Source organism: Podarcis filfolensis (assembly GCF_964270895.1).
Source record: "Podarcis filfolensis genome assembly, chromosome: 5".
Taxonomy (NCBI): domain Eukaryota; kingdom Metazoa; phylum Chordata; class Lepidosauria; order Squamata; family Lacertidae; genus Podarcis; species Podarcis filfolensis.
In genome coordinates this window covers 6,381,956-6,407,967 of record NC_139608.1, presented here as the reverse complement: position 1 = coordinate 6,407,967, position 26,012 = coordinate 6,381,956, and the positions used below count along the sequence as shown (strand labels likewise).

The following is a 26,012-nucleotide window of genomic DNA, read 5'->3' as shown; positions in this document are numbered from 1 at the left end:
ATCTTTACAAATGTAGCCGAGTCCCATGAGAAAACTGTTACCTCCCTTGATCTGGACACTATATTTCTGTTGATGCAGCCTTGAACAGCATTAGCATTTTTGCTGTTGCATCACACTGCTGACTCACGTTAAGCTTGTTGTCAACCAAGACCCCAAGTGAAGGTGTAATAACAGAACCCATGGAGGGGAAGGTGGAAAGTTCAGAGATTTGGAGGAATCTTAATTGTGGATGTGTGTTGCAGTATTATACTATAATTTTATATTGGTAAAACCAAATAAAAATTATTTTTAAAAGAAAAAGAAAAAAGGATAGTGAAAGTCAGGGGAACGTCTGTTTTAAGCTTCTCCCTCTTTCATTTCTTAGCTGTGATAAAGCATGTGAAGCCTTCAAATATTCCATAGTGCCTCCACACAATGTATCACACTCCTGATACCATGTCTTGTCTTCAACATGAAGTTCTGGATTCAATGTACTGATTTAGAAGAGATATTTTATTAACAAGCATACATGTACAGTATCCATCAAAGGAACTTAACCTTCTTCAACTGGACAAACAGACAGTCCTGCTCTTAGTAGTCTGCTCATCTTAAAGATACAATAACATAGCATGGAGTGTGGGTTGAAAGGGGGCTACAGAAGCAGGAGAGAGAAGGAGGTGTGGGAATGTGTGTGTAAGGGAGATTTGAGGAAAGTAGAGGGGAGGGGGAAAGGGTGTGAGAGTAAGAATGGGGATGCAAAGGAAAGTTGTCAAAAAGGAGGGAGTAAGGAGGCATTAGGAGAGGGATGAAGATGAAAACAGGGGCATGAAAGGCCCGAAGAAAAGGAGGAGATGGGGTGAAGGGGAAAATGGATGCAAAGCAGAGCTGCAGAAGATAAGAGAGAAGTGGCTTCAGAAATGGAGCTGCAAAGGTGAAAAGAGACCTCAGTAGTTGCATGGGATGAGATGGGAAGGGAAGGGGAAATGCTAGGGGGTTCATGTGTCAGGAGTGGCCAAGGGGTCACCGAGTGGAGGAAGCAGGGGTGCAGCTGCTAATATTTTCCTATTTTCTTATGTGTTGCAACGGGGAACAGCACAGAGTTTATAAGGATGGGGATGTGTTGTAGCCCCTAGTAAAGGCTCTTGATTGAGCTCTTTGACTCCTTCTGGCAGCTGGAAGCTGAATGCCCTCAGCAGGCTGGTCAGGAAGATGAATATTTCGATCTTTGCCAGCTGCATTCCCAAACATATGCGAGACCCTGATGATGGGACAAGTGAAAGACAGCAAGTGAGCAATAATTTACTTTCCCGTGTTCATTGCTTTGTAGTTATAAACATTCTCCTTAATACTTTGGAAAACTAGACATAGATAGGATAGCAAAATCATCAAGGCTCCTATCAATTTCCCAGCCTGGTCAGTGCTAACCTTTCTTTCCTCTTGTTATACTTATGTTTTGTTCTGTAATTTGAAGTTCCCTATCTCATATCAAGGAAGATACACTGAGGAAGGGGATGGATTGAAAATGAAGGGCTAGAAACTGGGGGAAGAGGGTCTAGGTCCCAAGTGGGAGCTGGGAGGGCTCACTTTTCTGTGTGTAGAATAAGGGTGAATATTTAATTTAGACAGAGGTGATTTGCTTTTCTTCTTTTCTTTCTTTTCTTCCTTTCCTCATCTTTTTTCTATTTTCCTTTTTAGATTGGCATGATGTTTATTGTGTCTTATGTATAAAACTTTCACTAAAACTTGACTTAAAAAAATGAAAGGAAAACTTTTGTCAACTGTCCAAATCTGCAATGAAGAAAGGGGTTAAGAGCATAAAGTAATCTTCCTGTCAGACTTATCTCACATTGGTAGGAACTAGGTTTCTGAATGTTGTATGGAAAAGCACATGAATCTGACCTTTGGAGAATTTGTAACTTAGCAGTGATGATGTCTGCTGAATTTCTGCAGGAATAATATTCTTTTGATTTCAGAGTAGGAGAAGTAAGGAAGTGGCATGTTTTCATCAGTTCTGAGTGTGCTTTCAAACCAGGCTAAATAGTACCCCATGAAAAGATAGCCTTAGCCTTGCTGCCTGAAAAGAAGTTGGATGGCTTGCAGTGTGATGTGAGATGGGGAACAGCAGTATCCTGGTCCTGGCAGTGCTGCCTCTCTCAGGGACAGGGCAGGGGTGGCAAATGTAGGGAGGTCCAGATGGAGGCCACATAAGTGTATGTGCATGTATGGGTCCCAAGCCACCAAACCAGAGATCCCCTTAACTTGCCACTGCCCTGCCCCATTCTGCTGACCAGCGCTGCCACTCCAGCCAGAAAGACGCTGCCTCTGCTCCGGCCCACTCCCTCATGTGCTGCTGCTGATGTCATTTCCTGGAAGCAGACTAGTAAGCCCATCTACAGACCACAACGTAGCTTGGTCTTCTGCATTTACCTGCACCAAATGGGAGATATTCTTCTCGAGCCACATATTGTCCATCCTGGTCCAAAAAATGATTTGGGTTGAACTCTGCAGGTGTCTCCCATCGTGTGGGATCAAGAAGAACAGAGCGTAGATCAGGAACAATAACAGTCCCCTGCAAATAAGAAACAAGTGATTTGGAATGCATTCAGATCAAAACATTTCTGTATTGTCCCACACTATTCCAAGACTAATCATTACAGAGACATGTGTGATTACATATATATATATATATATATATATATATATATATATATAGGGGGGTTGTATTCTTCACCTTAAAATACTTTCTGAATAGGCAGGAACACAAGAGGACTTTCCCCCACCTCTTTTAAAATGAAAGCTCACAACCAGGCTGATACCTCTGGATACTTCAGGCTCCTCCCCTGCCACAAATGCCCAATGGAATGGCACTTGCCAATGGTGAAACATGTCTGCAGATGGAGCTCCTGCTCTTGCCCTTCAGATTTTTGACTAGACAGGAAGTTCCTGTATGCCTGGCAGCATCTCTCAATATGCAACCTTCTGCTGCTCTTTGCTCTTGGGCTACAGGAGTGCAGTTGTAGCACACTGTTATACCTTGGGAATGAGAAAACCACGCAGCTTCAAATCCTTTGTACATTGCCTAGGTAACCCAAAAAAAAGGACATATTTAAAGCGCTGCATTTCATGAATCACAGCATTAGTGTAGGGCAGTTTCTTCTTATCTTGATAGCAGATTGAGTGAGCAGAACCTATGACATCTTCTATTTCCTTGTGCATTTTATCTGAAGAGAATGATGGAAACAGAAGGTTTATTGTGAATACTGCATTTTATTTCAGATGGACATTTAATTCCCTTGAACACATTCCATAAATCTCTGTGAATGACTCCCAGTTTCTTGCATTTTCAGCTCACCTGGTCCTTCAAAGAGCTCAAGTCTGTGTCCATGGTTCGTCCCCATTCTAGTTCCCAGGTGTGAAATTTTTGAAAGTGAAGCTAATCTCAGATGTTTCTGGTGGCTGGATTTGCTGAAGGGCTGGGATCAAAGGCTGTCTGTAGTGTGTGTGTGTGTGTGTGTGTGTGTGTGTGTGTGTGTGTGTATTCTCCATCCCTGGCTCTCAATATTTCCTACTTACCATATTTTTCGCTCTATAGGATGCACTTCCCCCCTCCAAAAATAAAGGGGAAATGCGTGTGCGTCCTATGGGGCGAATGCAGGCTTTTGCTGAAGCCTGGAGAGCGAGAGGGGTTGGTGCGCACCGACCCCTCTCACTCTCCAGGCTTCAGGAAGCTATCCGCAAGCCTTCGGAGCCCAGCGGGAGTTATATATACTTTTCCAACTGCATTGGCTCCCAGTGGAGTACAGGGTCAGATTTAAGGTGCTGGTTTTCACTTTTAAAGCCCTTCATGGCCTAGGACTCTTGTACCTACGGGACCGCCTCTCCTGGTATGCCCCATGGAGGACCTTAAGGTCCATATATAGCAACACCCTGGAGGTCCCGGGCCCTAAGGAAGTTAGATGAGCGTCAACCAGAGCCAGGGGCTTCTCAACACTTCTCAACACTGGCTCCAGCCTGGTGGAACGCTCTGTCTCATGAGACCAGGGCCCTGCAGGTTCTGATTTCTTTCTGCAGGGCCTGTAAGACAGAGTCTTTGGCTCAGAATCAGTTTGATTCCCTCCCCCTCTTTCTTTTTCCTTTCTACTCCTATGAAGGAGGATTTTGCTCCCTAATTGTTTTAATGTTGTATCTTAATCTTTCAAATTGTATTTTAATCAACTTGTTTTTATTATTGGTTGTTAGCCATCCTGAGCCCGGTCTTGGCTGGAGAGGGCGGGGTGTGTGTGTATGTATATATATATATATTACATCTGGTGCAACTGGACACCATGATGAGTGCCAGAGTAAACGGTGTTTACCTTCCCGACGCAGCAGTACCTATTTATCTACTTGCACTGGCATGCATTCAAACTGCTAGGTTGGCAGAAGCTGGGACAGAGCAACGGGAGCCCATCCTGTCACATGGATTTGAACTGCCAACCTTGTAATTAGCAAGCACAAGGGGCTCACTGGTTTAGACCACAGCGCCACCCGTGTCCCTCATGTAGTGGAGCACGGAGAGGCAGGAGACCCTTGGGGTCCTTTCCAACCCTACAATTATAGGTTCCATAAAAGTGGAGGGGGGGAGAGAATGATCTTTCCAGATATGTAAGTCAAAACTTTTAGCTTATTTCAATAACATTTGGCTTCCAAAACTTATATCATAAACTCACTTTTAACTCTTTTCAATATGAAACCTTTAAAGAACTATGCTCCACCCTAGTGATCAAGAGAAGTCCTGGCTCTCCTCTCTCACCTTGGACATCTGGATGACTTGCCAGGAGGAGAAGTGCCCATTTCAGAGAACCGGTGGTTGTCTCTGTCCCTGCTACAAAGAGGTCAAAAATGCACTGAGCCAAGTTTTCTTCATCATAGGTGGACTCTGGGTCATTCTTGCTCTGGTGTTGAAAATGGGGAAAGTGACATGTCATTTACATGCCTTACAATTTGTCCTTCAGCACTTACTTTATTTCCCCCCCCCACACACACTTATTACCATACCACCCACACATGCTTCATGAGGGGTGGGGTGTCCTCTTACACCGCCTGAGGTGAAATGAGAATATGTTGTCACCACCGCTGTACTGTTGCTGCTGCCTGCTTACCTGGGTTGCACAGCAGTTCCCACAAAGTGGCAACAGCAACTGGGGGCTGGGTGAGATCTTGAAAGATATTGGTGAAATCTTGCCAGAAGCTGCCCCCTTTGCTTCTCCACTAGCAGCTGGCTAGGCAGCACATCCCCAGAGATGCCTCCTGTTGGCATTCCACTGCCCAAGGCAGCTCTCACAGCCTGCCACATGGATGGGCCGGCCCTGTGCATGCATTTGCCTTGCCCCAATTTGAATTACCTTTTACCTTTACCTGTTCATGCGTATTCCATGAATCCTAATCACACCAAAAACAGTTAGTAACAAGTAATAAGCAATAGAAACATAATTATGTTTGTTAAAAAAAACAGTTTCCTCACATAAGGGTCGTGCCTTGGTTTTTCACCAAATAATCGTCGCACCCCCCCTTTTTTTGAAAGGAATAATTGGCATAAAAATGTGAAAATTATGGTGAAATATGGTATTTAACACTAAACATATTTCACCATTCATTTGTCATCATGATAAGCATTGTTCAGAGAGTGAAAGATGAATTTACATTTGTCCTTTCTAGTATGTGAAGATGGATGAGATGGGGATTTGAAGTCATACTCTAGTTTAAGAGCATTTTGTTTAGGATTTTCTGTTTTCTCAGTCCACATTTGAATGTCAGATGAACATCAATCCAAATAAATTTATGTACCGAGGGAATGCTCCATAGGCAAGACCCCTTAACACACTTAGGTTTCCACCTCTTTCCACTCACATTTTTAACAATGCTAATGGATGGGTATCAACTCACTTTAGCAACTAAATTGACTATGAGAAATATTTGGTGGGAATTCTATGCCATTTTCAACTGAGATTCAGGAAAAAAGATGCTGGTTTCCAGGCAAGAGATTAGTATTCACTTATAACAGGGAATGTAATGATTCCTTGGATGAGCAGTATTCAGCTTCAAAGCTGATACTTACTTTTTCCATCTGAAATAGATAGAAATCAATGAGATCCTGTGGATCATGCAGAGACTGATTCTCCTTATGCTTCTCTATCTCCTCCTTTGCAAATGAAAGCACCATCTCCATGCAGGACAAGGCCTTCTTGTGGGGCCCTGGGAGATGTTTCATGAGCCATGGGAGAATTTCACAAAGCTAAAGGAAAGATAGCAGAAATGCTGCCATTACCATGAGGAAGCTTGGTCACACCGTTTGTGCTTTGGAATTGCACTTTAAAAAACATGATCTGCATTATTCTTCAAGGCTAGCATATTAGTTTCTCACTAAGAAGAAGGAAGGGTGTCTATCACTTTTCTGGAATCTCCCAATGATTGGAGTCTATGAATTATCCCTAGCTGATAATGTGAAAGAAAACTATGGCTCAAAATATTTTTCCAGCTCCCAGGCATCATTCCAAAACTGGGCACAATCAGGGGACCCCTCCTGGAACAAGTTAGTGGCCTTTTATGGTAGGTGAGTGTGGGTGGAGAACAGGGTGTGGGGGGAATTCAGGTAAGTTCACATTTAAAAGCAAATTTGCCTAAAGCTTAAAACAACTATGTAATATATGTATGATTCATGGACTGGATATGACACATGTAATTTATGTATTATATTTTGTATTTGTTTATATGTATATATAATGATAAACCAATAAAAATTTATTTTGGGAAAAAAACAAAAAAACAGGAGCAGGAGCACAGGGGAGAGAGGAAATGGAGAGCGAAGGGGAAGAATCCGAGGGCAGCGTAGGGGAGTATGACAGTGACCCGAGAGATTCCATGAGCTTCTCCAGCGAATCAGAAGATTCCCAGAAGGGGGCGCCGATGATCAGGGCAAGGGGGGTCCCAGGGGGGGACGCACCAGAAACAAGGAGCCAGCGGGGACCCCCAAAGCAGCAGCGGGGGATCAGGACCAGTTTCCCCACCAGAGGGTAGTGGGGGGGAAGAGTCACATGTGTCAGGACCAGCGTCTCCTCCAGCGGGGAGAGAAGATGAGTCAGGGCTGACCACGCCTCCATCGGAGAGTGGGGGAACGGAGGGGAGGTCAGTTGCAGCTAGCCTCCCCGAAGGGGGAAGCAGTGACAGCAGCAGTGAAACGGTCAGGAGGAAAGTTGCCGGCTGGGCGCGCGCGCCAAGTTCAAATGTACGGGCGCGAGGGACAGCAGGAGACCCGGATTGGGAACCAGCTCCTAAAGCCCGCCGGAGGGAGGGGGAAGACTCAGGGGATTCAGCGTCAGAAGAGTCTAGAAAGGGCGAGACCCCGACGGACAGGCGGAACCAGAGGAGGAAAGAGCAGAGGAAGAGGTGGAGCAAGGCTTGAGTCTTAAACTGGTGTCTGGGGGGAGGAGATTCAGACGGAGCTTCAGTGGTCTAGGGTTTGAGACGCAGAGCTGCACGCTGCGGCTGTGGAAGTGAAACTGAACTTCAATAAAGACTTTCGTACCTAACAACGAAGCGGCATTGGTCCTTTGTGAGCTGGGATCTCGGGCAGCTCTGACAGTACACTTCTCCAATTTTTTAATTTTTTAGTTGTATTTATTAAATCTTCCAGTTTGCCAGTCAAGTAATTCTGATCTTTCATTACAAAAAACTAAACCTTGAAGAAGGATGTTTTTTCTCGTTCCTTGTTTTCTCATTAAAGATCAATTACTTATATTTTCTGAATACATAAGGAGCTAGAAAATAAAAATTGGACTAATATAAAGCAATGTTAAAAACTGAGATATGAAAGCTGGAAGTGAGGAGGCAGAAAAAGGTCCTCCTTTCCTTCCATTCTGCAGTTTTAATCGGAAAATTTAGGCTTAGTACTGTGCCCAGAGCTCAGAAACTGCTCACAGTAATAAAATTCCTTTTTGCAAAATGTGGCTTGAATGCTGATATAAATTTGCCTGTAGTTTCCCAGTCAAGTGATGCTTACAAAAATGGAAATGCAATGATATGGTTTTGTGTGCCTTAAAATGCATATAATAGTGAAAATAACATACAGTCCTACAATATACTGCTTTGCAGAAATGTGTATATCGGGCAAAATTGCAAACAAATGTGTGCATTAGGATAAATTAGCAGAAAAATGCTGATGAAGTTTCATGAGTCCTTTTTTTTTTAAAGATCCGGAATGTATGTAGAAATGTGGAGAACCGAACTTAAGTTTGGAAAAAGGGTTTAGTTGGGTCATGCAGAAGGGAGCTGCTTTCCTTAGCAGTAGGGACAGTGCTTGAGTTGCAGGTCTCTCTTACTTTTAAAAAATTCCAGCCAAGGCTGGCTGCAGGGGCCTCACCATGGACGCCATCATCATTGTCATTGCTAAGTGGCTAGAGAGTAGATACATTTAGTTTTCAATGATGGCAACAAAACTATGTAATTCCCTTCTTGGGAAGATTATTTTGTTCACCTCTGTCCCCTTTGGTGGGCTCTTGATGACCTGTTCTGAAGGCCATTGTTCCATTTTTATCCCATCTTTCCTCCAAAGAGTCTTCTGTAGTGGACAAATTCTTCCTACTCCTTTTTAAAAAAAATCTCAATGGTAATCATGAGAAATTGATCAGGCTGTGAGACAGTAAGTGGCCCTTATCTCAGATCAATTTCAAAATACTGATTTGTGGTATTTAGGGCATAGTAGAAATGAAAATGACTACTCACACCATGAACAAAGCTACATACAAATTGTAGGATAAAATCAATGGCTTCTATCAGCTTCTGGAACTGTTCATCTTCAAGAGCAAACCGGTGCCCAAAAGCCACAGCACATATCACGTTGGAGACTGAATTAGTGATGGGCATGGAGGGATCAAGTGGCTGTCCTGCAAAATAAAATTAAACTAATGTTAGTTCAGCTGCTCCTGTTCATACTGAGAGTAGGATTTTATGGTGGCCAAGAGAAACTGCTGGGATCTCCTTTAGGAACCAAGAAAAACATATCACATTCCTTTCTAAAATGGACATAAGTAGTACACAAATAAATCTTCATACGCCAGCTCAGCACCATCACCCCTCATCACATACCATTTGAACGTGCAAAAACCTCCACGAGCTGATGAGCCTCCTCTGCTATTCGGTGCTCCATGCCTTTCTTCCCCAACCCCAACTTCCGCATAGTAACTACACCAAACTGTCTTTGTTGCCTCCAGGTGTGACCATTTGATAATACAATACCTATGGAAAATCAATGAGAAATTATTACTTGCAGAAATCAATGTAAAAAGTTGCCATCTCAGAACAATGTTTACTGAAGTTCATACCCTTGCATGTAAGAGCCGCTTAGTCTCTCTAAAGCAAAGAATTACAAGATGATGCAGAAAGGATTCTGGGTACAAATTGGAGGGAATTTAGAGGGGAAATCTATCAAGCTTCTGGTGATGCTATTGGGAAAAGAATGGAAGTGGTAGAAATGGAAGTTCCTTTCTTTTTCTCTTGCTAAATTTCCCTACAGGAAATGCCATCGCAAGATATACAACTGGGTGTAAAATAATGAATATACAAGTAAATAACTATGGATTATTTTAAAATAAAAGACTACAGAGGAGAGTTTTCTGTTAAAATAAAAATGAAGGATTTATTGTTTTTAAACATGGAAGAATGGTTGGAATTTTTTTGGGGGGGGGGGATAAGGTCATCATACAGGATTGGAAGAGTACTATTCGATCCACTTCCATCTGTATCTTGAAGTCTGCAGTTTCAACTATGGGAGCTGCCACCAGCTGTAACTGTTCTGGTTTCAGAATATGCCTCAGCCCGGTGGCTGACTCCCCCTCCAGATACTCCAGCTTCCGGGACAGGACATCCGCCCTCTGGTTCTGGTGCCCCGGCATGTATCAGATTCGGAAGTTGAAAAGAGCAAAAGAACTGTGCCAATCTAATTTGCCTCTGGTTCAGATGCCTCACCATTAGCCAGTGTTCTAAGTTCTTGTGGTCCGTGTACCTCCACTTGGTGTTGGGCTCCTTTGAGGAAATGTCTCCACACCCCCAGCACTTCTTTTATGGTGAGCAATTCTCTCTCCCAAATGGTGTAATTCCGTTCTGAAGCGTTCAACTTTTGGGAGTAGAAGGCACACAGCCTCAAATCTCCGTTACGGTCTTCTTGTAGCAACACAGCTCCTATGGCACTTTCTGACGCACCCCTCTCCACCACCATCGGCCGATGTGGATCTGTGTGGTGCAGGTACTCCTCCGCTGCTTCTCAAACGCATCTTGAGCTTCTCAAACGCATCTTGTGCCTCCTCTGTCCAGAAGAACGGCTTCTTGCTCCTCAAGCAAGTCTGTAAGGAAAGCCATGAGCCAAGAATAATTGGGCACAAACTTGTGGTAATAATTAGCAAAGCTTAAGAATCTCTGTGCGTCTTTCTTAGTCTTTGGCTTCTGCCAATCTAACACTGCCTGCACCTTGGCTAGGTCCATGTACACCCCTTCAGGAGAGATGTGATAACCCCAAATTCCACCCCCTTGACATGAAACTGGCACTTTTCCAATTTCGCATAGAGGTGGTGTGTCCTTAGTCTATGCAGCACCTCCGTCACGTGTCGCACGTGCTCTTCTGGGCTCTCAGAGTAGATCAGCACGTCATCTAGGTAACACAAAACTGTATTGTCCAATAAATCTGCCAGTACATGATTGATGAACACCTGGCATGTGGCCGTGCCCAATTGTAGCCCCAAAGGCATAACTAAGTATTCAAAGCTTCCAAATCTGGTATTATAAGCCATTTTCCACTTGTCTCCTTGTCTCACATGTATCAAATTGTATGCCCCCCTCAGGTCCAGCTTGGTAAAAAATTTCACCGACTGTAACCTCTCCAGCAGGTCACCAATATGTGGCAAGGGGTATTGACTAGGAATCATGAGGCTGTTGGTTTTTCTGTAGATCACCACGAGACATCTTTCTGGGGTGTCTTTCTTGTTCACAAAGAACACTGGTGACCCACCAGGTGCTCAAGACAGCCTAATAAACTCACGTTCCAAGTTCTTCTTCAGAAACTCCCGCAAGTTGGCTAATTCTGCTTCCAACATGGAATATAGATGGGTATAGGTGGGTATCCTGGCACCAGGCACCAAGTCTATTTTGCAGTCATGAGGTCTGTGGGGTGGGTAACTTATCTGCCTCATTTTTCACAGAACACATCCCTATAGGCCTTATACTGTGGGGGTATGGAGCTCTCCTCCCCCATGAGTTTCCCCCCCTACCTATGCCCCCTTGGCTCCTACCTCTATTCGCGCTTCGAACCCTAGGCAGTGTTCTTGGCAGTAAGCTGAATCAAACGTTAAAGAACGCTGCCCCCATGCTATTACTGGATCATGTTTTGTGAGCTAACATCATTGTCTCCTTGCGGCCTGACAACTCCACCCCCATGGGCCATGTGCCATAGGCAACTTGCCTCCCCACCAACGGCCTGCCATCAATTGGTTGCACTTCCAATGGGGCTTCTTGTCGCTGCGAGCCCAGCTTCTGCTGCTCTACGAAGTCTGAGTCTAAAAAGTCCAGGGAAGCCCCTGAGTCTATGAGTCCCTGGACCTGCACCCTGCAGCTGTCTGGGAGTTGTAGTGTCACTGGCACCGCGATCCCAGGAACCGCCGTTTCAATGAGAGGGCTCTTTACTGACTTCCTTCCCAGCTGCCAGCCTCCTTCATGGACTGGGGCTTCCCGTTTCCCGCCAGTGCTTCCTTAGTTTTTGGACCTCCCTCGACACAAGCCCCAGACAGAAAACCCCCATTCTTCTTGCTTGGACACTGTCTTGCCAAATGTCCAGATCGCCCACCTGCAAAGCAACGTTTGTGACGTTGGCCCCCCGCCATTCCAGCTGTTCCAGGGTTCCCCCTCCCTGCTGAGCCCAGTTGCATCTGCTCTGGAAAGTCTCCCTGTCTGGGCATGCTGCCAACTCTCTGCTCAGGCATGTTAGGAATGTGGCTTTTCACAAACATGGGTCATACTTGCCCCCTCTTCTCCAACTTCCACTGCTACTGCCTCAGTCCAAGCTTCAGTGAAGCTCGGACCACATCATCCAAAGAGTCCATGGGCAGCATTCTCGCCAGTTCATCTAATATCAATTCATTCCACCCCACCAAGAACATGGCTGCCAAAAGCTGACTGTTTGCTTGCCACCCAAGCTTTTGAACTAACAAGTTGAATGCAGTCCATAACGTGGAGACAGAATCACTCCCCTGGTGGAGGTTTAACGGTTGTTGTGCAGAGGTAACATTCTGCAGGGGATCAATAAAAATTCCATCCATAGTTTCCAGAAACTCCCCCAGGTTTGAGAGGGTGCGGTGCTTGGCTGCCATTAGAGGAATTGTCCATCCTTTAGCATTGCCTTCTAACATGCCAATTAAATATGGCACTCTCTGTTGGGATACTGCCAGGGAGGCAAAGGCCATCATGCCCCCACTTCGTCTCCGGACGATCCATCGATCTCCCGTAGATACAGTATCAGTCAATTAGCGACACGAGCCTCAGAAATAACATGCCACATTCCAAGGCTGGTGCACACTCTTTCAGCAGAGTTCGCACAGCGAAAGATGCACTCAGGAGAGCATTATTTACAACTTTATTCAGCGTTGGTCAGAACAAAGAAAAAACATGACTACCTGCTTCGATGTCTCAGGCACAGAGAGAGAGAACAAAACAGAAAACATCCTGTGAACAGGAAATACGCAGGCTGTGACACAACAACCTGCTCCCTTTTTAAGGTGGAACGGAAATATCCTAACATCCTCCCCCTTTCCGTGTAACCTGTAGTACCTGTGGTCCAACCCAATTGCAACCTCTGTACATAAACCTTAAGTTGTTCTCTGTTAACAACCTTAGACAACAGATCAGCAGGAATTTCATTTCCTGGCATGTAGGACACCCGAATGAGTCCTTTCTGAATACACTCTCTTGCACAATGTAGCTTAATCTGCAAGTACTTGGTTCTTTGCTTGCAACTCCCTGAGTACAGCAAAGCCAAACAGGATCTATTGTCTTGATACACTTGTATAGGACATTTCACAGAAACTCTGATGTCCTTAAACAATTGCATCAACCATTCACAATCCATGAGTGAAAATGACATAGCATTGAGTTCTGCTTCACAGGAACTTAGGCTTACTGTCGTCTGCTTTTTGCACAACCAGTGGTTGTACATGTAGCATACTCCAGAAGTGCTTGTACCATCCGTGGTGTCACTTCCAAAACTAGCATCTGCAAAGATTTCAAGACCTCCAGTCTTCTGACTGGTGAACCTCAGCCTGTAGTGCAAAGTCCCTTTCAAATAGCGGGCTATGCACTTCAGAGCTTTCCAATCCTGAACAGTAGGATTGTTAGCATGTCTGCTAAGCAGGTTAGTGCTTACAGCTATGTCAGGTCTTGAGCATCTAGCAATGAAATTCAACTTGCCTAGAATGCATCTGTACAGCGTAGTGTCAGAAAACGCTTCAGCAGTACTATCTACCTGGTAACCTGTCACCATCGGTGTGTCTGCTGGGTTTGCATCAACCAAATTCAACCTGGTTAATACATCAGCAATTTTCTGTGTTTGGTGTACCAGAAAATTACCTGCTTGGTCCCTCTCCACCTGCAGAGAAAGATAGTTGGATACCTCACCAAGATCCTTCATGTCAAAGTGCTCCTTCAGCTAAGCTAGGGTGCTTTGGTACAAAGCCTGATTCTTCCAAAACATCAGAAGATCATCAACAAAACATAAACAATACAGTTTGTTTTGCCCCTCCTCCTTGACAAACACACATGGATCAGCTTTGCCTTGGTGAAAACCTAGAGAAAGCAATGTCTAAGTGACTTTTGTGTTCCAACATCTGGCACTCTGCTTGAGACCATATAAGGATTTCCGCAGTTTACAGACCATTCCCTTCTGTATCTGCATTCCATCAGGTGGAAGCACATACAGCTCCTCCCCCAAAATCCCGTACAAAAAAGCTGTATTAATGTTGTGATGGGAAACATGCAGTTTCTCCTCTGCAGCAATCTTGAGCATTAGCCGAATGCTCTCATACTTGACGGTGGGTGAGCAGGTCTCGTGGTAATCCTGTCCTGGTACCCGTGAAAAACCTCTGGCAACCAATCTGGCTTTGTGTCTGACAACCTTGCCATTCTGGTCTGTCTTGGCCTTGAAGACCCATTTGCTGCCAACCAGTCTCATTCCTGGGACTACCGGTACCAGCTCCCAAGTTTGGTTCCTGTTCAAGGAATCAACTTCAGCCTTCGTGGCATTAAGCCAAGGCTCAGCATCTTTAGAGGTTAACTCCTGAACCTCTTTGAAGCTTGAAGGTTCCCACACCTTCTCTGAGCTACTAAGAACAGCAGTTGCCATCTTAGCAAACTCATCAGCAAATCTCTTTGGAGGTTTGTCTTTTGTCGCCCTTTCAGATCTGCGTACTAGACGCAAGTCTTCTTCACTCATCTCCTCCTTCTTAGGAGAAAAGTGACCAATGGTGAACAGTGGTTCTTCCAGTTCATTGTCAGACGCATCAGATGGTCTGACTGAGGCCTTTGCGCTCTTGTAGTCTGCTGTGTCATCACTGTAGCTGACATCAGCAGCACCGCCGCCCACTGAGCTGGAATCCGAACTCTGATCATCATCATCATCATCCTCAGCTTCCTCTTCTCCCTGAACATCATCTGCTTTTTTCACATCACCTTCATCTTCCTCTGGGTAACTCTGGAAAATTCCCACATTTTCCCCCCACTTAGGATTGTACTCAACACTCTTTGTGAACTTAATGGACTTAGAATCAGTCATCCATACCCTGTATGCACCTTTTTCGTACCCCATGAACAAACCATGTGCCCCACGCTTCCCAAGCTTGTTGCTCTGTGGGGTGTGTACCCACATGTCAGAACCAAAGATTCTCATGTGCTTGACGTAAGGTTTCTTACCAAGCATCTTCTCATAGGGAGTACAACCAATAGGTGATGACAGTCTCCTGTTATAGGAATAAACGAATGTGGACAAAGCCTCCCCCAAAACTTCTCAGGGAGATTGGCATCATGCAACAAGGTTTTTAGGCCTTGAAGCAAAGTTTGGTTTTCTCGCTCAGTAAGTCCATTTATCCATGGCGATCTAGGTGTTGAGAGGTCATGCTGGATTCCCTTCTCAGTCAGGAAAGCTTCAAACTGCTGAGAAGTGAACTCCCCGCCCCAATCAGTAAAGGGACAGCCGATACGTTTACGGTGAGCATTCTCCAACCTTGCACAGAATGCCTTGAACCTAGGAAACGCTTGCGATTTCTGCTCGAGCATAAACACATGAATGTACCTGGAAAAAGAATCAATTAAAACCATGAATTACCTTGCTCCACCCAAAGAGGGCTCAAGTGGACCAACCAGGTCTGCGTGGACTAGCTGGTAGGGTTTGGAAGCCTGCCTGCTAGACTCCTTGCCTTTTGGAGCAACCTTCACCTTGTTCTCTGCACAAGATACACATTTCATGTGAAACTTACAGGGCTTGATGTTCAAACCCTGAACCAACTCAGGCATCTTCACCAGTGCCTGCCAAGACATGTGTCCAAATCTTCTGTGCGCCTCGTGAATACATCCTGCATGAAGAACTTTGTTAGTTTGTGCAACACAACAAGAATCAACATTAGGCACAGCAACAGCATTGTCATCATAAGTTATGCAGAATAAGCCATCCATAAACTTTGCATGCAAAATGTCCTCTTTGCCTTTCCTGATGACACAGATGCTCCTCTTGAAGGAAATCTCAAAGCCATGCCCAGTCAGCTGTGGGGCACTGAGCAAATTGTCTGCAGAATCTGGAACATAAAGTACATCTCTGATGGTAGCGTGCAGACTTGCCAGTCTCACATTCCCGACTCCTGCAATTCACAACGTCTTTCCATCAGCCTGGTGGATCTCTCCATCGTGAGGCGTGAAGGAGATAAACAGGTGCCGATCCTTTGATAGATGGCGGGTAGCACCAGAGTCAACAATAAATCTTACTTTGGCTTTTGGGGACGCAGTGCCAGCAAACAGAACCTTGTTTTCCACTAGCTTGGGCTGCTGCTGCTTGCCCCCCTGCTCCTGGCCATCAAATTTGCCTTTGGCCTTCAGTGAAGCAGTGCCAGCTAACAAAGCCTTGTTTTTCTCTGGCGTGGGCTTTCCTCCCCCCTTTTGCTTTGGGCCATCTGCTGGCTTCTGTCTCTGTTTACTTCTGGCCTTCCGGTATCTGTGAGGATGACCTTGGCTATCATGAGAAACAGAGCTCTCAGCTGCCAACTCCTTGGCTCCCCCTGGAGGCTGGAATGCTGCCTGGGATGACATCACAGTCAGCTCCCCCTGCAGCTTGCAACCGGTGCCCTCGGCATCCCTGCAATCACTCTCAATTTGGGAAACAGCCAGGACCTACGACGCAGTCACACTCTGGGCTGGGATGACCGGCAGATGGGCTACCTTCAAAGCATTCCACATCTGACGTGCTGTCGTGTTGCCAGCCAGTGTTGATATATCCTCCAGAGAGACGGATAAGACTATTACGTCTATGGCCCTTGAATCTTGGGCCTTCCATCTATCTGTCAGAGGAACTGGAGGGGCTTCACACACAGTATGCCACACTCCAAACTGTCGAAGCAGGCTCTCACACCAGCTTGCCCAGGCCTTATAATTTTGGCCATTTAACTTAGGGCACTGAGTGCCATCATCTGAGGCTTGGAAAAACTCTATTCCAGGGTTTTACTTGAGCCATGAGCCTTTATGCCTTCAAAAACACCTTATCTCGGCAGCTCATAAATCATGAAGCCTGCTTGGCTCGACTCCCAGGCCAATTAGCCGGCCGGACATCAAAGTCTCTCTGCCGTGGCAACAGAAAAGCCTTACTTTCGCTTTTCCCACATACCTCACAGCAGTCTGTCGCAGTCTTACTCTCCTGTAAGTGCCGTGAATCTGGGCCCGAAACCTGTTGTTGGGATACTGCCAGGGAGACAAAGGCCATCATGCCCCCACTTCGTCTCCGGACGATCCATCGATCTCCCGTAGATACAGTATCAGTCAATTAGCGACACGAGCCTCAGAAATAACATGCCACATTCCAAGGCTAGTGCATGCTCTTTCAGCAGAGTTCGCACAACAAAAGATGCACTCAGGAGAGCATTATCTACAACTTTATTCAGCGTTGGTCAGAACAAAGAAAAAACATGACTGCCTGCTTCGATGTCTCAGGCACAGAGAGAGAGAACAAAACAGAAAACATCCTGTGAACAGGAAATACGCAGGCTGTGACACAACAACCTGCTCCCTTTTTAAGGTGGAACGGAAATATCCTAACACTCTCTCCTTATCAGATTTAAAATCCACTGCTCTCATGTCCAGAAAATAGAGAGCTTCGTTTTAAAGGCAAGATAGTCCGCCAGGTAACCTGCGTATTTAGAGGGGTTGGAAACAGGCATTTTACAGGCTCTGAGAGTCCTTTCTGCCTCTAAATGCAGTCTTTGTTCGCCGAGGGCCTGGTGAGGGTATCTAGCTGTGATTTCAGCTGTCAGCTGTACTGCAGCAGTTCATTTATGGCACCCCTGGGCTCTCCTGCCCCCACTCCCGCTGCTCCAGCCCCCACTGTGTCCACACCCTCAGGTACTTGCCCTTGCATTCTGCTCTCTATCGTCCCTCGGTGTGTGAGAGAAGAGAGATTTGGCAAGCTGTCAGGTTGGTAGGCTCTCCCACACAAGAAGCAGGCTCTGACAGTTTTGTTGTTGTTGTTGTTTAGTCATTTAGTCGTGTCAGACTCTTCGTGACCCCATGGACCGGAGCACGCCAGGCACTCCTGTCTTCCACTGCCTCCCACAGTTTGGTCAAACTCATGCTGGTAGCTTCAAGAACACTATCCAACCATCCCGTCCTCTGTCGTCCCCTTCTCCTTGTGCCCTTCAAATTTCCCAACATCAGGGTCTTTTCCAGGGAGTCTTCTCTTCTAATGAGGTGGCCAAAGTATTGGAGCCTCAGCTTCACGATCTGTCCTTCCAGTGAGCACTCAGGACTGATTTCCTTAAGAATGGATCGGTTTGATCTTCTTGCAGTCCATGGGACTCTCAAGAGTCTCCTCCAGCACCAGAATTTAAAAGCATCAATTCTTCTGTGAACAGCCTTCTTTATGGTCCAGCTCTCACTTCCATACATCACTACTGGGAAAACCATAGCGTTTACTATATGGACCTTTGTTGGCAAGGTGATGTCTCTGCTTTTTAAGATGCTGTCTAGGTTTGTCATTGCTTTTCTCCCAAGAACCAGGAGTCTTTTAATTCCGTGGCTGCTGTCACCATCTGAAGTGATCATGGAGCCCAAGAAAGTAAAATCTCTCACTGCACCCCATTTCTTCCCCTTCTATTTACCAGGAAGTGATGGGACCAGTGGACATGATCTTCGTTTTTTTGATGTTGAGCTTCAGACCATATTTTGCGCTCTCCTCTTTCACCCTCATTAAAAAGTTCTTTAATTCCTCCTCACTTTCTGCCATCACTATTGTGTCATCTGCCTATCTGAGGTTGTTGATATTTCTTCCGGCAATCTTAATTCCGGCTTGGGATTCATCCAGCCCAGCCTTTCGCATGATGAATTCTGCATATAAGTTAAATAAGCAGGAAGACAATATACAGCCTTGTTGTACTCCTTTCCCAATTTTGAACCAATCAGTTGTTCCATATCCAGTTCTAACTGTGGCTTTTTGTCCCACATAGAGATTTCTCAGGAGACAGATGAGGTGATCAGGCACTCCCATTTCTTTAAGAACTTACCATAGTTTGCTGTGGTCGACACAAAGGCTTTTGCATAGTCAATGAAGCAGAAGTAGATGTATTTCTGGAACTCTCTAGCTTTCTCCATAATCCAGCGCATGTTTGCAATTTGGTCTCTGGTTCCTCTGCCTCTTCTAAATCCAGCTTGCACTTCTGGGAGTTCTCGGTACACATACTGCTTGAGCCTTCCTTGTAGAATTTTAAGAATAACCTTGCTAGCGTGTGAAATGAGTGCAATTGTGCGGTAGTTGGAGCATTCTTTGGCACTGCCTTTCTTTGGGTTTGGGATGTAGACTGATCTTCTCCAATCTTCTGGCCACTGCTGAGTTTTCCAAACTTGTTGGCGTATTGAGTGTAGCACCTTAACAGCATCATCTTTTAAAATTTTGAATAGTTCAGCTGGAATACCATCACTTCCACTGGCCTTGTTATTAGCAGTGCTTTCTAAGGCCCATTTGACTTCACTCTCCAGGATGTCTGGCTCAAGGTCAGCAACCACACTACGAGCCATCCATATCTTTCTGGTATAATTCCTCTGTGTATTCTTGCCACCTCTTCTTGATGTCTTCTGCTTCTGTTAGGTCCTTTCCACTTTTGTCTTTTATTATGGTAATCTTTGTACGAAATGTTCCTTTCATATCTCCAATTTTCTTGAACAGATCTCTGGTTCTTCCCTTACTGTTGTTTTCCTCTATTTCTTTGCATTGCTCGTTTAAGAAGTCCTTCTTGTCTCTCCTTGCTGTTTTTTTTGAAATCTGCATTCAATTTCCTGTATGTTTCACTATCTCCCTCGCATTTTGCTTGCCTTCTGTCTCCCGCTATTTGTAAGGCCTCGTTGGACACCCACTTTGCTTTCTTGCATTTCCTTTTCATTGGGATGGTTTTCGTTGCTGCCTCCTGTATAATGTTGTGAGCCTCCATCCATAGTTCTTCAGGCACTCTGTCCACCAAATCTAAGTCCTTAAACCTGTTCCTCACTTCCACTGTGTATTCATAAGGGATTTGATTTAGATTGTATCTTACCGGCCCAGTGGTTTTTCCTACTTTCTTCAGTTTAAGCTTGAATTTTGCTATAAGAAGCTGATGATCTGAGCCACAGTGAGCTCCAGGTCTTGTTTTTGCTGACTGTATAGAGCTTCTCCATCTTTGGCTGCCGAGAATATAATCAATCTGATTTCGATGCTGCCCATCTGGTGATGTCCATGTGTAGAGTCTTCTTTTGTGTTGTTGGGAAAGTGTGTTTGTGATGACCAGCTTGTTCTCTTGACAGAATTCTATTAGCCTTTGCCCTGCTTCGTTTTGATCTCCAAGTCCAAACTTGCCACTTGTTCCTCTTGATTCCCTACTTTAGCATTCCAATCCCCTATAATGAGAAGATCATCCTTATTTTGTGTCATTTCTAGAAGGTGTTGTAAGTCTTCATAGAATTGGTCAATTTCAGTTTCTTCAGCACCAGTAGTTGGTGCATAAACTTGGATCACTGTGATGTTAAAAGGTCTGCCTTGGATTCATATAGAGATCATTCTATCATTTTTGAGATTGCATCCCAGTACAGCTTTCGCCACTCTTTTGTTGACTATGAGGACCACTCCATTTCTTTTACGGGATTCTTTCCCACAATAGTAGATATGATGGTCATCCAAACTGAATTTGCCGATTCCCGTCCATTTTAGTTCACTGATGCTCAGGGTGTCAATATTTATTCTTGCCAGCTCATTTTTGACCACATCCAACTTACCCAGGTTCATGGTTCTTACATTCCAGGTTCCTATGCAATATTTTTCTTTACAGCATTGGACTTTCCTTTCACTTCCAGGCATATCCGCAACTGAGCGACCTTTTGGTTTGCACTTGTCCTCCGCTCTTCTTCAGTAGCATGTTGGACGCCTTCCGACCTGAGGGGCTCATCTCCCAGCATCATAACTCTTATGTGCCTGTTGTCTTTGCCCATGGAGTTTTCTTGGCGGTGTACTGGAGTGGCTTGCTGGTTCCTGCTCCAGGTGGATCACGTTTGGTCAAAACTCTCCACTATGACTCTCCACTTCAAACCCCTTCCCCACAGCAAGGCAGTTATCCATGAAGGGGGATGGTATTATTATTATTATTATTTCAAATCTTGGTTGTCGAACATAATCTATTCAACTGAGGCATGGCTTCCGATTGGTTGCAGGTGCTTCCTGCACTAAATTGGAGGCTGCATTGGACATTCGCTTCCAGAAAACATTAAAAAAACCAGAGAATTTACTTCTGTGTTTTTTAGCATTTGGGAGCCAAAACATTCCAAAATGGAGGCATTCGAGATCTGAGGTTTGACTGTATTTATTATTACATTTATATTCCACTCATCCTCCCAGAGGAACCGAGGGCTGAAAAGAAGCAAAACTAAGAAAGATCTAAACTGAAAATATCTGAATGCCAGGAATGATAAACAACCTATGCTAACATTTGTAGACGCAGAAAAGGCCTTTGATAATATATCATGGGAATTTATGTTAAAAAATTTAGAAATGATGGAGGTGGGTCAAGGGTTTTTCAATGAAATTAAAGCAATTTAGACAGAACAAACAGCAAAATTGATAGTAAATAATGTGTTAACATAAAATATTAAAATAGCTAAAGGCACAAGATAAGGATGTCCACTTTCACCGTTACTTTTCATCATGGTACTGGAAATACTCCTGAGTTCAGTACGGAAAAATGAGTTAATTAAGGGGGTAACAGTTGGTCGAAATGAATATAAGGTTAAAGCCTTTGCCGATGATCTGGTATTAACAGTAGAAGAACCGGTAAAAAGTGTCAAGGAGGTACTGGAGGAAATAGAACAATTTGGACAAATGGCAGGATTTATTTTGAATAGGAAGAAAACTAAAATGATTGCTAAAAATATGGACCAAGATATGATAAATGGAATGCAACAACAGACAGAGATAGAGGTGGTGAGAAGAGTTAAATACTTGGGAATTTGGGTGACCCCCAAAAATATTGATTTATTTCAAAATAATTATATACCAATGTGGAATGGAATAAAAAGAGATCTAGAGGTGTGGGGAAGGATGAAATTATCTTTTTGGGGAAGAATTTCGACGATAAAGATGAGTGTTTTGCCGAAGATGTTATTTTATTTTCAGACAATTCCAGTAGTCAAAAGGGCAATGATATTTAAGGAATGGCAAAAAACAATTCCAAGGTATATATGGCAGGGAAAGAAGCCAAGAATATAATTTAAATTGTTAACTGATGCGAAAGAAAGAGGAGGCTTCGCCCTGCCGCACCTGAAACTATACTATGAAGCATCTTGCCTCTGTTGGTTGAAGGAGTGGATGAAATTGGAGGAGGAGAAGAAGAAGAGGAGTTTGGATTTGATATCCCGCTTTATCACTACCCTAAGGAATCTCAAAGCAGCTAACATTCTTCTTTCCCTTCCTCCCCCACAACAAACACTCTGTGAGGTGAGTGGGGCTGAGAGTCTTCAGAAAAGTGTGACTAGCCCAAGGTCACCCAGCAGCTGCATGTGGAGGAGCGGAGACGCGAACCCGGTTCACCAGATTACGAGTTCACCGCTCATAACCACTACACCACACTGGAATAAGGAATTGTTGGATTTGGAAGGATTTGATAATAGATTCGGTTGGCACGCTTATTTATGGTAAGATAAGAAAAAAGTACATAAAGGTTTTGAAAACCACATCATTCGAAGATCTCTTTTGGAAGTCTGGGATCAGTATAAAAACCTATTAGAACCAAAAATACTGATTGGTTATCTCCATTAGAAGTGATGAGTGTGAAGAAAATCAATATGAGAAGTTAAAGCCATATGAGGAAGTTCAAGAACATGTAAATGATTGGTTGCATTACTATCAGATTAATGAAAGGTTTAACATGGAGATAAAGGAGAGGGGTTTTTCAGAAAAAGAATCAAAGTTTCAAAGTGAGATATTGAGTAATGAATTTAAAAATTTGTCTAAAATGTATAAACTGCTGCTAGAATGGTATACGAAAGACGAAGAGGTAAAATCGGTTATGAACCATTGGGCCAGAGACTTTGGGCATAATATACAATTAGATGAGTGGATTAAATTGTGGAATGAAAGGATAAAATTCACAGCCTGTACTGCATTAAAAGAAAATATGATGAAGATGGTTTATAGATGGTATATCACTCCAGTGAAATTAGCAAAAATGTATAAAGTATGTAATAAGTGTTGGAAATGTAAAGAAAAAGAGGGAACATTTTATCATATGTGGTGGGAGTGTAAAAAGGTGAGAGTCTTCTGGGAACTGATATATAATGAATTAAAAAAAATGTTGAAATATACATTTGTTAAAAAACCAGCAGCTTTTTTGTTAGGAATGGTTGGAAATGAAATAAATAGAAAGGACCATAAATTATTTTTATATGCAGTATCAGCAGCAAGAATACTACTGGCCCAAAAATGGAATCAGGAAGAATTACCATCGATAGAAGAATGGAGAATGAAATTAATGGACTACGCAGAATTAGATAAACTAACAGGAAGGATCCGAAACCGACGAGATCACAAGTTTACCAAGGACTGGAGCAAATTTGTGGACTATATGAAAAGCATTTGTGATACACAAATAACGTTTGTGGGTTTACAGGAAGCTTTGTGAAGAAATAATATTAGAAGCACTGTAAAAAAGGGAATAAAGGAATAGGTTTATTTAAAATAAAAGGCAATGTTAAATTTAGAATTGCGGATAGAAGATTAGAAAACGGAAGATTCGCGGATGAGCTGAAGGAAGTCAAAATTATGTATTTGTGATAATATTGAAAATGTAGGTTTAAATCTTGTAATGGAAATTGAATAAAAAATATTTTTTTTAAAAAAAGATCTAAACTGAAAAGCTTATTGGAAGGGGATATATTGATCTCAAGTTGTATAGGCTGTTTCTTCAACCAGCACCTTGAACTTAGCTAATTGTCAGCCAGTGGCATAACATGCTGGCTATGTCCTGCCCCCATGAGCAGTCAAGCCACTGCATTTTTTTTGCCAGACACTGTTTCAAGGGCAGCCCGAAATGCAGCACATTGCTATAATCAGCCTGGAGGTAACCAGCACATGGATGACAGTAGTTAAGCTATCCTGATCCAGAAACTACTTTAGCTGTCTTATTAGCCAAAGCTGCCTTGCTAGCTGAAGCTGGTAGAAGTCACTAAGGTCACCTGGGCCTCTAGCAGCTAAGATGGATCCAGGAGCACCTCTAGTCTATGAACCTGTTCTCTCAGGGGGAGTTGAACCCCTTTCATAGCAATAAACTGAACAATTGACTAGACTCCAACCACCATGCCCTCATCTTACCAGGATTCAATATTTCTGTAGATAGTCTTTAAATTTCTTCCAATCTTCTTCCACCGACTCTTCTCCCTGGTCTCGGATTCTGCCAGTCATTTCTGCCAATCCCATATAGTCCATCACCTTCATCTGCCATTCTTCCAAAGTGGGTAAATCTTGTGTCTTCCAATACTTTGCAATAAGTATTCTTGCTGCTGTTGTTGCGTACATAAAAAAAGTTCTGTCCTTCTTTGGCACCAATTGGCCGACTATGCCCAGGAGAAAGGCCTCTGGTTTCTTCAGGAAGGTATATTTAAATACCTTTTTCATTTCATTATAAATCATCTCCCAGAAAGCCTTGATTCTTGGGCACGTCCACCAAAGGTGGAAGAATGTACCTTCAGTTTCTTTACATTTCCAACATTTATTATTGGGCAAATGATATATTTTTGCAAGCTTGACTGGGGTCATGTACCACCTGTATATCATTTTCATAATATTCTCTCTTAAGGCATTACATGCCGTAAATTTCATACCTGTGGTCCACAACTGTTCCCAGTCAGCAAACATAATGTTATGTCCAACATCTTGTGCCCATTTAATCATAGCAGATTTCACCGTTTCATCCTGTGTGTTCCATTTCAACAGCAAGTTATACATCCTTGACAAAATCTTAGTTTTGGGTTCTAACAGTTCTGTTTCTAATTTTGATTTTTCCACCTGGAAGCCAATTTTCTTGTCCAAATTATATGCCTCCATTATCTGATCATAATGAAGCCAATCTCACACTTTGTTTTTTAGTTTCTCAAAACTCTGCAGTTTTAGTCTATCTCCCTCTTGTTCCAAAATTTCCCAATATTTCGGCCATTTGGCCTCCATATTGAACTTTTTCTGGGCTTTTGCTTCCATTGGTGACAGCCACCTTGGGGTTTTATTTTCGAATAAATCCTTATATCTTATCCAAACATTGAACAAAGCTTTCCTGACAATATGGTTCTTAAATGCTTTATGTGCTTTAACCTTGTCGTACCACAAATATGCATGCCACCCGAAGACATTGTTAAAACCTTCTAAATCCAAAATGTCTGTGTTCTCAAGAAGCAGCCAGTCTTTCAACCAGCAGAATGCTGCTGATTCATAGTAAAGTTTAAAGTCTGGCAGGGCAAATCCACCCCTTTCCTTTGCATCAGTTAATATCTTAAATTTTATTCTGGGCTTCTTGCCCTGCCAGACAAATTTAGAGATATCTTTCTGCCACTTCTTGAAACAATCCATCTTGTCCACAATTTGCAGTGTTTGAAACAAAAACAGCATTCTAGGCAATACATTCATCTTTATAGCTGCAATTCGACCCAACAAGGAAAGCTTCAAATTTGACCAAATTTCTAAGTCTTTTTTCACTTCCGTCCAACATTTTTCATAATTATCTTTAAATAAGTTCCCATTTTTTGCTGTCATGTTAATCCCCAAGTATTTCACTTTCTTGACCACAGTCAAACCTGTCTCATTCTGAAACCTCTCTCTTTCAATCGGTGTTAAATTTTTCTCTAAAACCTTAGTTTTTGACTTATTCAGTTTGAATCCTGCCACTTGACCAAATTCTTGAATTAGTTCTAAAACCCTTTTAGTACTAGATTCTGGCTCCTGTAACGTCAATACTAAATCATCTGCAAATGCTCTCAATTTGTACTGTTTGGCTTCGACCTGTATACCTTTAACCAACCGGTCCCTTCTAATCATATTCAGCAGAACCTCCAGGACCGATATAAAAAGCAATGGGGAGATTGGGCACCCCTGTCGTGTCCCTTTTTCTATCTTAAATTCTTCCGTCACCACATTATTTACAATTAATTTAGCCTTTTGTTCAGAATATATTGCACCTATACCATTTTCAAAACCTTGGCCTACCCCC

At 43.6% G+C, this 26,012-nt stretch overlaps 1 protein-coding gene across 3 annotated transcripts in view; it reads right to left on the bottom strand.

The window, feature by feature from the left end:
• Positions 1-474: 474 nt before the first annotated feature.
• The window catches only part of LOC310762214 (cytochrome P450 2J2-like), a 205,759-nt gene continuing 180,221 nt past the window's right edge, over positions 475-26,012 (bottom strand). Inside the window, exons 3-9 of one of the 3 annotated variants that reach the window (XM_083612908.1) lie at positions 9,103-9,252; positions 8,740-8,900; positions 6,077-6,253; positions 4,772-4,913; positions 3,013-3,200; positions 2,407-2,548; positions 475-1,237 (exon numbers count right to left, since the gene is read on the bottom strand). In XM_083612908.1, coding sequence (XP_083469034.1) covers positions 1,050-1,237; positions 2,407-2,548; positions 3,013-3,200; positions 4,772-4,913; positions 6,077-6,253; positions 8,740-8,900; positions 9,103-9,252 — 1,148 coding nt within the window. In that variant the 3' untranslated portion in view covers positions 475-1,049. The remainder of the gene's footprint in view (positions 1,238-2,406; positions 2,549-3,012; positions 3,201-4,771; positions 4,914-6,076; positions 6,254-8,739; positions 8,901-9,102; positions 9,253-26,012) is intronic. The other 2 variants (XM_083612909.1, XR_014547897.1) reach the window with 2 other exon arrangements.